Below are 13,225 nucleotides of genomic sequence, written 5' to 3' on the forward strand. Positions count from 1 at the left end.
ACAAGGTGGCCCAAGTAAACCACAGTTCCCTGCCCTATCTGGCATTTGGATGCCTTGATAGAGAGGCCTGCAGATTGCAGAGCCTTCAAAACCTTCTTCAGGTGGACCAGGTGATCCTGCCAGGTGGAGCTAAAGACAGCAATATCATCAAGATAAGCTGTGCTAAAGGACTCCAAGCCAGCAAGGACTTGATTCACCAACCTTTGGAAGGTGGCAGGGGCATTCTTTAAACCAAAGGGCATAACAGTAAACTGATAATGCCCATCAGGTGTGGAGAATGCTGTTTTCTCTTTTGCTCCAGGTGCCATTTTTATTTGCCAGTACCCTGCTGTCAAGTCAAAGGTACTTAAGAATTTGGCAGCACCTAATTTATCTATGAGCTCATCAGCTCTTGGAATTGGATGAGCATCTGTCTTGGTGACAGAATTGAGCCCTCTGTAGTCCACACAAAACCTCATCTCTTTCTTGCCATCTTTGGTGTGAGGTTTGGGGACTAAGACCACTGGGCTAGCCCAGGGGCTGTCAGAGCGCTCAATTACTCCCAATTCCAGCATCTTGTGGACTTCCACCTTGATGCTTTCCTTAACATGGTCAGATTGTCTAAAGATTTTGTTCTTGACAGGCATGCTGTCTCCTGTGTCCACATCATGGGTACACAGGTGTGTCTGACCAGGGGTTAAGGAGAAGAGTTCAGGAAACTGTTGTAGGACTCTCCTACAATCAGCTTGCTGTTGGCCAGAGAGGGTGTCTGAGTAGATCACTCCATCTACTGTGCCATCTTTTGGGTCTGATGACAGAAGATCAGGGAGAGGTTCACTCTCTGCCTCCTGATCCTCATCTGTTACCATCAACAGATTCACATCAGCCCTGTCATGGAAGAGCTTAAGGCGGTTCACATGGATCACCCTCTTGGGGCTCCTGCTTGTGCCCAGGTCCACCAGGTAGGTGACCTGACTCTTCCTTTCTAGCACTGGGTAAGGGCCACTCCATTTGTCCTGGAGTGCCCTGGGAGCCACAGGCTCCAGAACCCAGACTTTCTGCCCTGGTTGGAACTCAACCAGTGCAGCCTTTTGGTCATACCAAAACTTCTGGAGCTGTTGGCTGGCCTCAAGGTTTTTGGTTGCCTTTTCCATGTACTCTGCCATTCTAGAGCGAAGGCCAAGTACATAGTCCACTATGTCCTGTTTAGGCTCATGGAGAGGTCTCTCCCAGCCTTCTTTAACAAGGGCAAGTGGTCCCCTTACAGGATGACCAAACAGAAGTTCAAAGGGTGAGAATCCTACTCCCTTCTGTGGCACCTCTCTGTAAGCGAAAAGCAGACATGGCAAGAGGACATCCCATCTCCTTTTGAGTTTTTCTGGGAGCCCCATGATCATGCCTTTTAATGTCTTGTTGAATCTCTCAACCAAGCCATTAGTTTGTGGATGGTATGGTGTAGTGAATTTATAAGTCACTCCACACTCATTCCACATGTGCTTTAGGTATGCTGACATGAAGTTGGTACCTCTGTCAGACACCACCTCCTTAGGGAAACCCACTCTGGTAAAGATACCAATGAGGGCCTTGGCTACTGCAGGGGCAGTAGTCGACCTAAGGGGAATAGCTTCAGGATACCTGGTAGCATGATCCACTACTACCAGGATATACATATTTCCTGAGGCTGTGGGAGGTTCCAGTGGACCAACTATGTCCACACCCACTCTTTCAAAGGGGACCCCCACCACTGGAAGTGGAATGAGGGGGGCCTTTGGATGTCCACCTGTCTTACCACTGGCTTGACAGGTGGGGCAGGAGAGGCAAAACTCCTTAACCATGTTGGACATATTGGGCCAGTAGAAGTGGTTGACTAACCTCTCCCACGTCTTGGTTTGTCCCAAATGTCCAGCAAGGGGAATGTCATGGGCCAATGTTAGGATGAACTTCCTGAACAGCTGAGGCACTACCACTCTCCTAGTGGCACCAGGTTTGGGGTCTCTGGCCTCAGTGTACAGGAGTCCATCTTCCCAATAGACCCTATGCGTTCCATTTTTCTTGCCTTTGGACTCTTCAGCAGCTTGCTGCCTAAGGCCTTCAAGAGAGGGACAGGTTTCTTGTCCCTTACACAGCTCCTCCCTTGAGGGTCCCCCTGGGCCTAAGAGCTCAACCTGATAAGGTTCAAGCTCCAAAGGCTCAGTTCCCTCAGAGGGCAGAACTTCTTCCTGAGAAGAGAGGTTCCCTTTCTTTTGCTGTGTTGTAGTTGGTTTCCCAACTGACTTTCCTGTTCTCTTGGTAGGCTGGGCCATTCTTCCAGACTCCAGCTCTACTTGTTCACCCTGTGCCTTGCACTGTGCTCTTGTTTTCACACACACCAGTTCAGGGATACCCAGCATTGCTGCATGGGTTTTTAGTTCTACCTCAGCCCATGCTGAGGACTCCAGGTCATTTCCAAGCAGACAGTCCACTGGGATATTTGAGGAGACCACCACCTGTTTCAGGCCATTGACCCCTCCCCATTCTAAAGTAACCATTGCCATGGGATGTACTTTTCTCTGATTGTCAGCGTTGGTGACTGTGTAAGTTTTTCCAGTCAGGTATTGGCCAGGGGAAACCAGTTTCTCTGTCACCATGGTGACACTGGCACCTGTATCCCTCAGGCCCTCTATTCTAGTCCCATTAATTAAGAGTTGCTGTCTGTATTTTTGCATGTTAGGCGGCCAGACAGCTAGTGTGGCTAAATCCACCCCACCCTCAGAAACTAGAATAGCTTCAGTGTGGACCCTGATTTGCTCTGGGCACACTGTTGATCCCACTTGGAGACTAGCCATACCAGTGTTACCTGGATGGGAGTTTGGAGTGGAACCTTTCTTGGGACAGGCCTTGTCTCCAGTTTGGTGTCCATGCTGTTTACAGCTATGACACCAGGCCTTTTTGGGATCAAAGTTTTTACCCTTGTACCCATTGTTTTGTGAAGAGGCTCTGGGCCCACCCTCCTGTGCAGGTTTTTGGGGGCCTGTAGAAGACTCTTTACTATTTTTAGCTTTGGCTGTCTCATCACCCTTCCCCTGGGGAGTCTTTGTGACCCCTTTCTTTTGGTCACCCCCTGTTGAAGTCTTGGACACCCTTGTCTTGACCCAATGGTCCGCCTTCTTTCCCAATTCTTGGGGAGAAATTGGTCCTAGGTCTACCAGATGCTGATGCAGTTTATCATTGAAACAATTACTTAACAGGTGTTCTTTCACAAATAAATTGTACAGCCCATCATAATTACTTACACCACTGCCTTGAATCCAACCATCTAGTGTTTTCACTGAGTAGTCAACAAAGTCAACCCAGGTCTGGCTCGAGGATTTTTGAGCCCCCCTGAACCTAATCCTGTACTCCTCAGTGGAGAATCCAAAGCCCTCAATCAGGGTACCCTTCATGAGGTCATAAGATTCTGCATCTTTTCCAGAGAGTGTGAGGAGTCTATCCCTACACTTTCCAGTGAACATTTCCCAAAGGAGAGCACCCCAGTGAGATCTGTTCACTTTTCTGGTTACACAAGCCCTCTCAAAAGCTGTGAACCACTTGGTGATGTCATCACCATCTTCAAATTTTGTCACAATCCCTTTGGGGATTTTTAACATGTCAGGAGAATCTCTGACCCTATTTATATTGCTGCCACCATTGATGGGTCCTAGGCCCATCTCTTGTCTTTCCCTTTCTATGGCTAGGAGCTGTCTCTCTAAAGCCAATCTTTTGGCCATCCTGGCTAACAGGAGGTCATCTTCACTGAGAGCATCCTCAGTGATTTCAGAAATGTGGGACCCTCCTGTGAGGGACTCACTATTTCTGACTAACACAGTTGGAGACAGGACTTGAGGGGTCCTGTTCTCCCTATTTAGGACTGGAGGAGGGACATTGGCCTCCAAGTCACTAATTTCTTCCTCTGTGATGTCATCATCAGAGGGGTTGGCTTTCTCAAACTCTGCCAACAGCTCCTGGAGCTGAATTTTGGTAGGTCTGGAGCCAATGGTTATTTTTTTGATATTACAGAGAGACCTTAGCTCCCTCATCTTAAGATGGAGGTAAGGTGTGGTGTCGAGTTCCACCACATTCATCTCTGTATCAGACATTATTTTGCTAAAAGTTGGAAGACTTTTTAAAGAATCTAAAACTGTTTCTAGAATCTAATTTCAAACCTTTAACAAACTTTTAAACTCTAAAAGACAATGCTAAACAGGGACTTAACACACAAGGCCCTAGCAGGACTTTTAAGAATTTAGAAAAATTTCAAATTGCAAAAAATCAATTTCTAATGACAATTTTGGAATTTGTCGTGTGATCAGGTATTGGCTGAGTAGTCCAGCAAATGCAAAGTCTTGTACCCCACCGCTGATCCACCAATGTAGGAAGTTGGCTCTGTATGTGCTATTTCAAAGTAAGGAATAGCATGCACAGAGTCCAAGGGTTCCCCTTAGAGGTAAGATAGTGGCAAAAAGAGATAATACTAATGCTCTATTTTGTGGTAGTGTGGTCGAGCAGTAGGCTTATCCAAGGAGTAGTGTTAAGCATTTGTTGTACATACACATAGACAATAAATGAGGTACACACACTCAGAGACAAATCCAGCCAATAGGTTTTTGTATAGAAAAATATCTTTTCTTAGTTTATTTTAGGAACCACAGGTTCAAATTCTACATGTAATATCTCATTCGAAAGGTATTGCAGGTAAGTACTCTAGGAACTTCAAATCATCAAAATTGCATGTATACTTTTCAAGTTATTCACAAATAGCTGTTTTAAAAGAGGACACAGTGCAATTTTCACAGTTCCTAGGGGAGGTAAGTATTTGTTAGGTTAACCAGGTAAGTAAGACACTTACAGGGCTTAGTTCTTGGTCCAAGGTAGCCCACCGTTGGGGGTTCAGAGCAACCCCAAAGTCACCACACCAGCAGCTCAGGGCCGGTCAGGTGCAGAGTTCAAAGTGGTGCCCAAAACACATAGGCTAGAATGGAGAGAAGGGGGTGCCCCGGTTCCGGTCTGCTTGCAGGTAAGTACCCGCGTCTTCGGAGGGCAGACCAGGGGGGTTTTGTAGGGCACCGGGGGGGACACAAGTCCACACAGAAATTTCACCCTCAGCGGCGCGGGGGCGGCCGGGTGCAGTGTAGAAACAAGCGTCGGGTTCGCAATGTTAGTCTATGAGAGATCTCGGGATCTCTTCAGCGCTGCAGGCAGGCAAGGTGGGAATTCCTCGGGGAAACCTCCACTTGGGCAAGGGAGAGGGACTCCTGGGGGTCACTTCTCCAGTGAAAGTCCGGTCCTTCAGGTCCTGGGGGCTGCGGGTGCAGGGTCTCTCCCAGGCGTCGGGACTTTAGGTTCAAAGAGTCGCGGTCAGGGGAAGCCTCGGGATTCCCTCTGCAGGCGGCGCTGTGGGGGCTCAGGGGGGACAGGTTTTTGTACTCACAGTCTTAGAGTAGTCCTGGGGTCCCTCCTGAGGTGTTGGATCGCCACCAGCCGAGTCGGGGTCGCCGGGTGCAGTGTTGCAAGTCTCACGCTTCTTGCGGGGAGCTTGCAGGGTTCTTTCAAAGCTGCTGGAAACAAAGTTGCAGCCTTTCTTGGAGCAGGTCCGCTGTCCTCGGGAGTTTCTTGTCTTTTCGAAGCAGGGGCAGTCCTCAGAGGATGTCGAGGTCGCTGGTCCCTTTGGAAGGCGTCGCTGGAGCAGGATCTTTGGAAGGCAGGAGACAGGCCGGTGAGTTTCTGGAGCCAAGGCAGTTGTCGTCTTCTGGTCTTCCGCTGCAGGGGTTTTCAGCTGGGCAGTCCTTCTTCTTGTAGTTGCAGGAATCTAATTTTCTAGGGTTCAGGGTAGCCCTTAAATACTAAATTTAAGGGCGTGTTTAGGTCTGGGGGGTTAGTAGCCAATGGCTACTAGCCCTGAGGGTGGGTACACCCTCTTTGTGCCTCCTCCCAAGGGGAGGGGGTCACAATCCTAACCCTATTGGGGGAATCCTCCATCTGCAAGATGGAGGATTTCTAAAAGTTAGAGTCACTTCAGCTCAGGACACCTTAGGGGCTGTCCTGACTGGCCAGTGACTCCTCCTTGTTTTTCTCATTATTTTCTCCGGCCTTGCCGCCAAAAAGTGGGGCCTGGCCGGAGGGGGCGGGCAACTCCACTAGCTGGAGTGTCCTGCTGGGTTGGCACAAAGGAGGTGAGCCTTTGAGGCTCACCGCCAGGTGTGACAATTCCTGCCTGGGGGAGGTGTTAGCATCTCCACCCAGTGCAGGCTTTGTTACTGGCCTCAGAGTGACAAAGGCACTCTCCCCATGGGGCCAGCAACATGTCTCGGTTTGTGGCAGGCTGCTAAAACTAGTCAGCCTACACAGATAGTCGGTTAAGTTTCAGGGGGCACCTCTAAGGTGCCCTCTGGGGTGTATTTTACAATAAAATGTACACTGGCATCAGTGTGCATTTATTGTGCTGAGAAGTTTGATACCAAACTTCCCAGTTTTCAGTGTAGCCATTATGGTGCTGTGGAGTTCGTGTTTGACAGACTCCCAGACCATATACTCTTATGGCTACCCTGCACTTACAATGTCTAAGGTTTTGTTTAGACACTGTAGGGGTACCATGCTCATGCACTGGTACCCTCACCTATGGTATAGTGCACCCTGCCTTAGGGCTGTAAGGCCTGCTAGAGGGGTGTCTTACCTATACTGCATAGGCAGTGAGAGGCTGGCATGGCACCCTGAGGGGAGTGCCATGTCGACTTACTCGTTTTGTCCTCACTAGCACACACAAGCTGGCAAGCAGAGTGTCTGTGCTGAGTGAGAGGTCTCCAGGGTGGCATAAGACATGCTGCAGCCCTTAGAGACCTTCCTTGGCATCAGGGCCCTTGGTACTAGAAGTACCAGTTACAAGGGACTTATCTGGATGCCAGGGTCTGCCAATTGTGGATACAAAAGTACAGGTTAGGGAAAGAACACTGGTGCTGGGGCCTGGTTAGCAGGCCTCAGCACACTTTCAATTGTAAACATAGCATCAGCAAAGGCAAAAAGTCAGGGGGCAACCATGCCAAGGAGGCATTTCCTTACAGATGCGTTTCCCAGTTGATGAAATATTTCCCTCCATATTTTTACATTGTGAAGAATTATAGATTCTGAGATCAATAGGGAAATCTTAATAAAATATTTTACTACTGCAAGTTTAATATGATTTTGGAGGGCTTCGGTAATTTTTGTGATTTTCTGTAGTTTTAGGATTTAATTGCCTGGACTTTGCTTCATGTTCCACTAGTGTGGTTTGTCTGTTGCATCGTTACCTGCCCCTCCGTGCTCGGTCTCCCACCTGGAGAAGAGCAGTGCCTGCACTTCAGAGCCTCGATCCCCCCGGGGCAGGATTGACTCCACTGAGCCACGGCCGGCCCACCTCTTTCCTGAGGTTAGTCTAAGACCACGGCCTCTTCTCAAGTGCTAGAATTGCTCTCTCTTGTCTCAGTATAGTGCCTTCCAGTGTGTTTGTCTAACTGCTAGCATCCCACAGAAACAATACATTCTCTATTTTTTTTTTCAAATAGGAGATCCGTGTATGTACCTTCCCTAGTCGGTGCAGCTCGTTATGTGTACAGCTGGTAGGAGCCAACCACAGTGACCTCCATATTAGGATGGTAGGAGAGTCTTCCCAAAGCAAAGATGGAGCGAAGGAGCCTACCTGGGTCTCAGAGCAGGAGCCGTGTATCGGTGAGTCTGGGTTTATACCCTTGCTTCCCAGCCATCACATCTTGTGTTTCTTCCAGTCGTGCCTCTTTTGTCTTCCATGTGCTTTGGGTCTTTCATTTGTGCCTTGTGTCTACTCCTTTTGTGCCTCGTGTCTCATCCTTTTGTGCCTCGTGCCTCGTGTCTCATCCTTCAGTGCCTCGTGTCTCATCCTTTTGTGCCTCCTGTCTCATCCTTTTGTGCCTCCTGTCTCATTGTTTTGTACCTCATGTTTCTCATCCCTTTGTACCTCATGTCTCATCTTTTTGTGCCTCGTGTCTTCCCTTATGTGCCTCCTTTGTCTTTCTTCTGTGCCTTGTGTATTCCATGTGTGCCTCCTGTGTCTTGCCTTTTATGCCTCACGTGTCTTTCTCTTTATACCTCGTGTCTTTCCTTTTATGCCTTGTGTCTCATCCTTTTGTGCCTCATGTCTCATCCTTTAGTGCCTTGTGTCTCATCCTTTTATGCCTCGTGTCTCATCCTTTGGTGCCTCATATCTTATCCTTTGGTGCCTCGTGTCTCATCCTTTGGTGCCTCGTGTCTCATCCTTTTGTGCCTCATGTCTCATCCTTTAGTGCCTCGTGTCTCATCCTTTGGTGCCTCGTGTCTCATCCTTTGGTGCCTCGTGTCTCATCCTTCTGTGCTTCCTGTGTCTTTGCTTTTGTACCTCATGTCTAGCTTCTGCACATCACCTCAGAATTGTTTATTTCCGTGCACATTGTTAGGCTGGGCACAGAGAATAACAGAAACTCTTAACAAAGTAAACAGTGACACACTGTGAAGATTGAGTCAATGAAGGTTTAATAATGGTTGAACTGGTGCAAACTGCTGTTTTCTTTGCACCTTTTTGAGGGTGAGAGAGAATGCAGAGATGTTTGTTGCCAGGTTCCTATGCTTATCTATTTCTTATGATCTAGCATATTTTGCGTTTGTCATTGTTTTCTTCGAGAGCCCAGATTACAGGATATTGGTAATCAAGAGTCTGCAAAAAGTGCCAGACCCCCCACCACCCCCACGTCGCCCTGGTGATGTCACTGGTGGTTGTCCTGCTGCTGCCGCCTCCCCCAGGTCCGCCATTGAACCTAGCGTGACATTGCCATGGTGACAAGTCAGTGATAAAGGCAATAGGCCTGGTAGCTTCATTGAGAAATGTTATGTTGCGTGCCATAAGTCCGATCTGTTTTGTGAAGATCTTTGGTTCACAGTTGAGAGCCCAGTAGTCTGATAATTATTTATATGAAATCTCACAGGTGGTCTCGTAGGCCAGGGTTTGGTTATTCCCTCTCATGCACTGGGTTAGTCCACAGATGGTCTTGTAGGCCAGGGTTTGGTTATTCCCTCTCATGCACTGGGTTAGCCCACAGGTGGCCTCATAGGCCAGGGTTTGGCTATCCCTCTCATGCACTGGGTTAGTCCACAGATGGTCTCGTAGGCCAGGGTTTGGTTATTCCCTCTCATACACTGGGTTAGTCCACAGGTGGGCTCGTAGGCCAGGGTTTGGCTATCCCTCTCATGCACTGGGTTAGTCCACAGATGGTCTCGTAGGCCAAGGTTTGGTTATCCCTCTCATACACTGGGTTAGTCCACAGATGGTCTCGTAGGCCAGGGTTTGGTTATTCCCAGTCATGCACTGGTTTGCACTAGTCAGTGGGTTAGCCCACTTCAGCCACTGGCTCATTGCTATGTGAGTGACCACATTTCACCTGAACACGTGCACAGCTGTCAGAAAATGTGTGCTTCAGTGCCATGGCTGGTGGACTGGTATTTCTATTTTTTGTTCCAGTACTTGGAAACTCCACAGGCAGTGCTGCTTGGCAGCTCACTTGGTGGTCATTGTTGTGGGCCTCGAAATCAGGTGGCCATCTTGGCATGGTTTTGTCTGTAGTGTATCATTATTTTATCATTCCAAGATTGCCATCATGTTTAAAAGCAGCATGTTGGCAGTTTTGGATCACTAAAACAATAATACATTGTGCGCAATACCATTCCAAGAGGGTTGCCAATTGCAGTGTTTACTGAGCACTCATCTTACATCGTGCATTCTGCATGATGTATCATTGTTGTACTGTTCCAAGATGACTGATGCACTGATTCTAAACATGGCAGCCATGTTGGAGCTTTAAAGCAATGATACATTATTCCCAACATCATTTGAAGACAGCAGTTTTTAGCTATATATTTTTTTTTTTTACTTTTTCCATTTTAAGTATACGCTTGGCACATTTAGGCAGCTACATCTTAACTTTTTTTTATTTTTATTTGCATGTAGGATTCTTAGGGTGCTGTGATCAGTGCTCTCCGACTCCTGTAACCGGTGAACCTGAGCCTGTAGACGGGTGTCACCACCGTGCGGGATTCCCAGGATGTTTTGGTCAGCGCTGTCTGACTCCTCTTACCAGTGACGCTGAACCTGTAGGCCAGGCATCACCGCCTGTAAGATTCTGAGCCTGTAGACGGGTGTCATCACTGTAGGAGGCTGGCCTGGTTTGTAGTGGGTAACAAAGGTATTTACACCTCACACCAGGTCCAGTTTTCCCTTGTTAGTGAAGTGTAGTCAGTGTCTAGCAGCCAGGCTGCCAAGGGGTAGCTGTAGATGAGCAGCCAAGGCTTATCTAGGAGACATGCAAAGCTCATGCAATACCACAGTAGTCACACAGCATTTACACACATGAAGGAACCACACAGTGTTACAAAAATAAAGGTACTTTATTTTTAGTGACACAATTCCAAAAATACCTAAGAGACTATACTCCCTTTGGAGGTAAGTAAAATACACCGTATATACACTAGAATGCAGAAATAGTTGTAAAAACAGTTAGAAAACAGTGAAAATAGTGAAAATCATAATTGGTTGCAATGGGTCTACAGGGAACACAAACCATATACTAAAATAGTGGAATGCGAAAGTTGGTTTTCTACCTAGGCAAGTGTAGTGAGTAGAGGGGCGCTGGGAGTGTAAGAAAACACCAAAGGTAAGTACTAGGACCCACCCCAGAGCCCAGGAAAGCAGGAGTAAATCACAGTAAGTTTCCTAGAACACACAAGAAGTTGTGATAGAAAATAATGCAAGAACCAGAAGAGACTGCAAGACACCAACAATGGATTCCTTGACCTGAAGACCTGTGGAAGAAGGAGACCAAGTCCCAGAAGCACTGAAGAGTCCAGGGAGAACAGGAGCCCCTGCTAACCCGGATGAAGGTGCAAATGAAGAACCACCGGTGAAGAAGAACAGTCAGTACACACCCAAGAAGACGGATGTGGGTTCCTGGTTGGTGCAGATGATGTCCCACGCCGGATGGATGATTGCAGTCTGGTTTGCGTCGCTGGATTCCGCCAACAAGCCTTGGCACACGCAAAGCTCACGGTTAGTGGAAAATGGCGCTGCCCAGGAGGGACCTGGTGGCCTCTACCCAGGGGGGAGAGACAGAGGGGGCTCTCAGCAACTCAGAGAGCCCTCAGAAGACCAGGCAGCACGCACAGGAGTCCCACAGCACGGAGACGAAGGAGGTGCAAATGGAGGCACACCGAGCACTACACAAAGGATCCCACGACCCCGGAGAGGATGGAGTGCTGGGGGCCAGAGCTGTGCTGTGCATGAAGAACTTCATGGAAGGTTGCACACAAGCCTTGGCAACTGCAAGTCACGCCGTGCACGGGGGTACTGTCTTGCGTGGGGAGGCAAACCCTTACCTCCACCAAAGTTGGACAGCTGGACGTTGGGGCCATCGGGACAATTTCAGCCCACTACCTGTGTTGCTGGATCCACGCACTTCTTCAGGAGAGGGGACCCACGCCACTGGTCATCGCTGCAGAGAGGTGCCTGTTGAAGAAGGGAAGTGACTCCTTCACTTCACGGGAGATTCCTTCGGTTCTTCTGGTGCAGGCTGAAGGCAGGCAGTCCTCAGAGGATGCATGATCTGGACACATTTGCAGTAGCTGGCAGGAGCTGAAGATACATGTTGCAGAAGTCGTCTTTGCTTCTTTGTTGCAGTTTGTAGAGTTCCTGGAGGGTCCAGATGCAGTTTTGTTGGTAGAAGGTGAAGTAAAGGATGCAGAGGATTCCTGCTGGAGTCTTGCAATCCGAATCTGAGGAAACACCCAGAGGAGAGACCCTAAATAGCCCTGAAAGGGGGATTGGTCAGCTACACAGGTAATCACCTATCAGGGGAGGGCTCTGACGTCACCTGCTGGCACTGGCCACTCAGATGCTCCCAGAGTCCCCCACCACCTTGGAATCCAAGGTGGCAAAACCCAGGGACCCTCTGGAGGAGCTCTGAGCACCACCCCGGGGTGGTGATGGACAGGGGAGTGGTCACTCCCCTTTCCATTGTCCAGTTTCACGCCAGAGCAGGGGCTGGGGGGTCCCTGAACCGGTGCAGACTGGTTTATGCACACAGGGCACCAAATGTGCCCATCAAAGCATTCCCAGAGGCTGGGGGAGGCTACCCCTCCCATGCCTGTAACACCTATTTCCAAAGCGAGAGGAGATGTCATTACCATTCAGGATTCTGAACCTGTAGACAGGTGTCACCACCAGGCAGGACTCTCAACCTGTAGACATGTGTCAGCACCAGGGAGGATTCTGAACCTGTAGACAGGTGTCACCACCATGCAGGATTCTGAGCCTGTAGACAGGTGTCACCGCCATGCAGGATTCTAAACCTGTAGACAGGTGTCACCGCCAGGCAGGATTCTAAACCTGTAGACAGGTGTCACCGCCAGGCAGGATTCTAAACCTGTAGACAGGTATCACTGCCAGGCAGGGTTCTGAACCTGTAGACAGGTGTCAGCACCAGGCAGGATTCCGAACCTGTAGACAGGTGTCACTGCTATGCAGGATTCTGAACCTGTAGACATGTGTCACCACCAGGCAGGATTCTGAACCTGCAGACAGGTGTCAGCACCAGGGAGGATTCTGAACCTGTAGACAGGTGTCACTGCCAGGCAGGATTCTGAACCTGTAGACAGGTGTCACCGCCAGGCAGGATTCTGAACCTGTAGACAGGTGTCTCCACCAGGCAGGATTCTGAGCCTGTAGACATGTGTCACCACCAGGCAAGATTCTGAACCTGTAGACATGTGTCACCGCCAGGCAGGATTCTGAACCTGTAGACAGGTGTCACCGCCAGGCAGGATTCTGAGCCTGTAGACAGGTGTCACTGCTATGCAGGATTCTGAACCTGTAGACATGTGTCACCACCAGGCAGGATTCTGAGCCTGTAGACAGGTGTCACCGCCAGGCAGGATTCTGAACCTGTAGACAGTTGTCACCGCCAGGCAGGATTCTGAACCTGTAGACAGGTGTCACCCCCATGCAGGGTTCCTAGGGAGTCGTGCAGAGCTGGCAGTGCTGCAGCGTTGGTGCACTGCAATGGAATCCAGACTGAGGCTTGTTCAGAAGGGTGGATATGAGGATAGGAAGCTGGTGCCTGAGAAGGGAGGTTTGGCTACTGGTATGAAGTTCAAGGGCTGTAAGGGTTTGTGGATTGGCTTGAGTGAGGGGGAATAATGCGCT

At 49.2% G+C, this 13,225-nt stretch overlaps 1 protein-coding gene across 1 annotated transcript in view; it reads left to right on the forward strand.

The window, feature by feature from the left end:
• PIP5KL1 (phosphatidylinositol-4-phosphate 5-kinase like 1) overlaps positions 1–13,225 on the forward strand; it is a 294,458-nt gene that overhangs the window by 45,916 nt on the left and 235,317 nt on the right. Inside the window, exon 2 of the mRNA XM_069236934.1 lies at positions 7,533–7,695. Coding sequence (XP_069093035.1) covers positions 7,648–7,695 — 48 coding nt within the window. The 5' untranslated portion in view covers positions 7,533–7,647. The remainder of the gene's footprint in view (positions 1–7,532; positions 7,696–13,225) is intronic.

The sequence above is a fragment of the Pleurodeles waltl genome, chromosome 6, assembly GCF_031143425.1.
Source record: "Pleurodeles waltl isolate 20211129_DDA chromosome 6, aPleWal1.hap1.20221129, whole genome shotgun sequence".
NCBI classification, from domain to species: Eukaryota; Metazoa; Chordata; class Amphibia; order Caudata; family Salamandridae; genus Pleurodeles; species Pleurodeles waltl.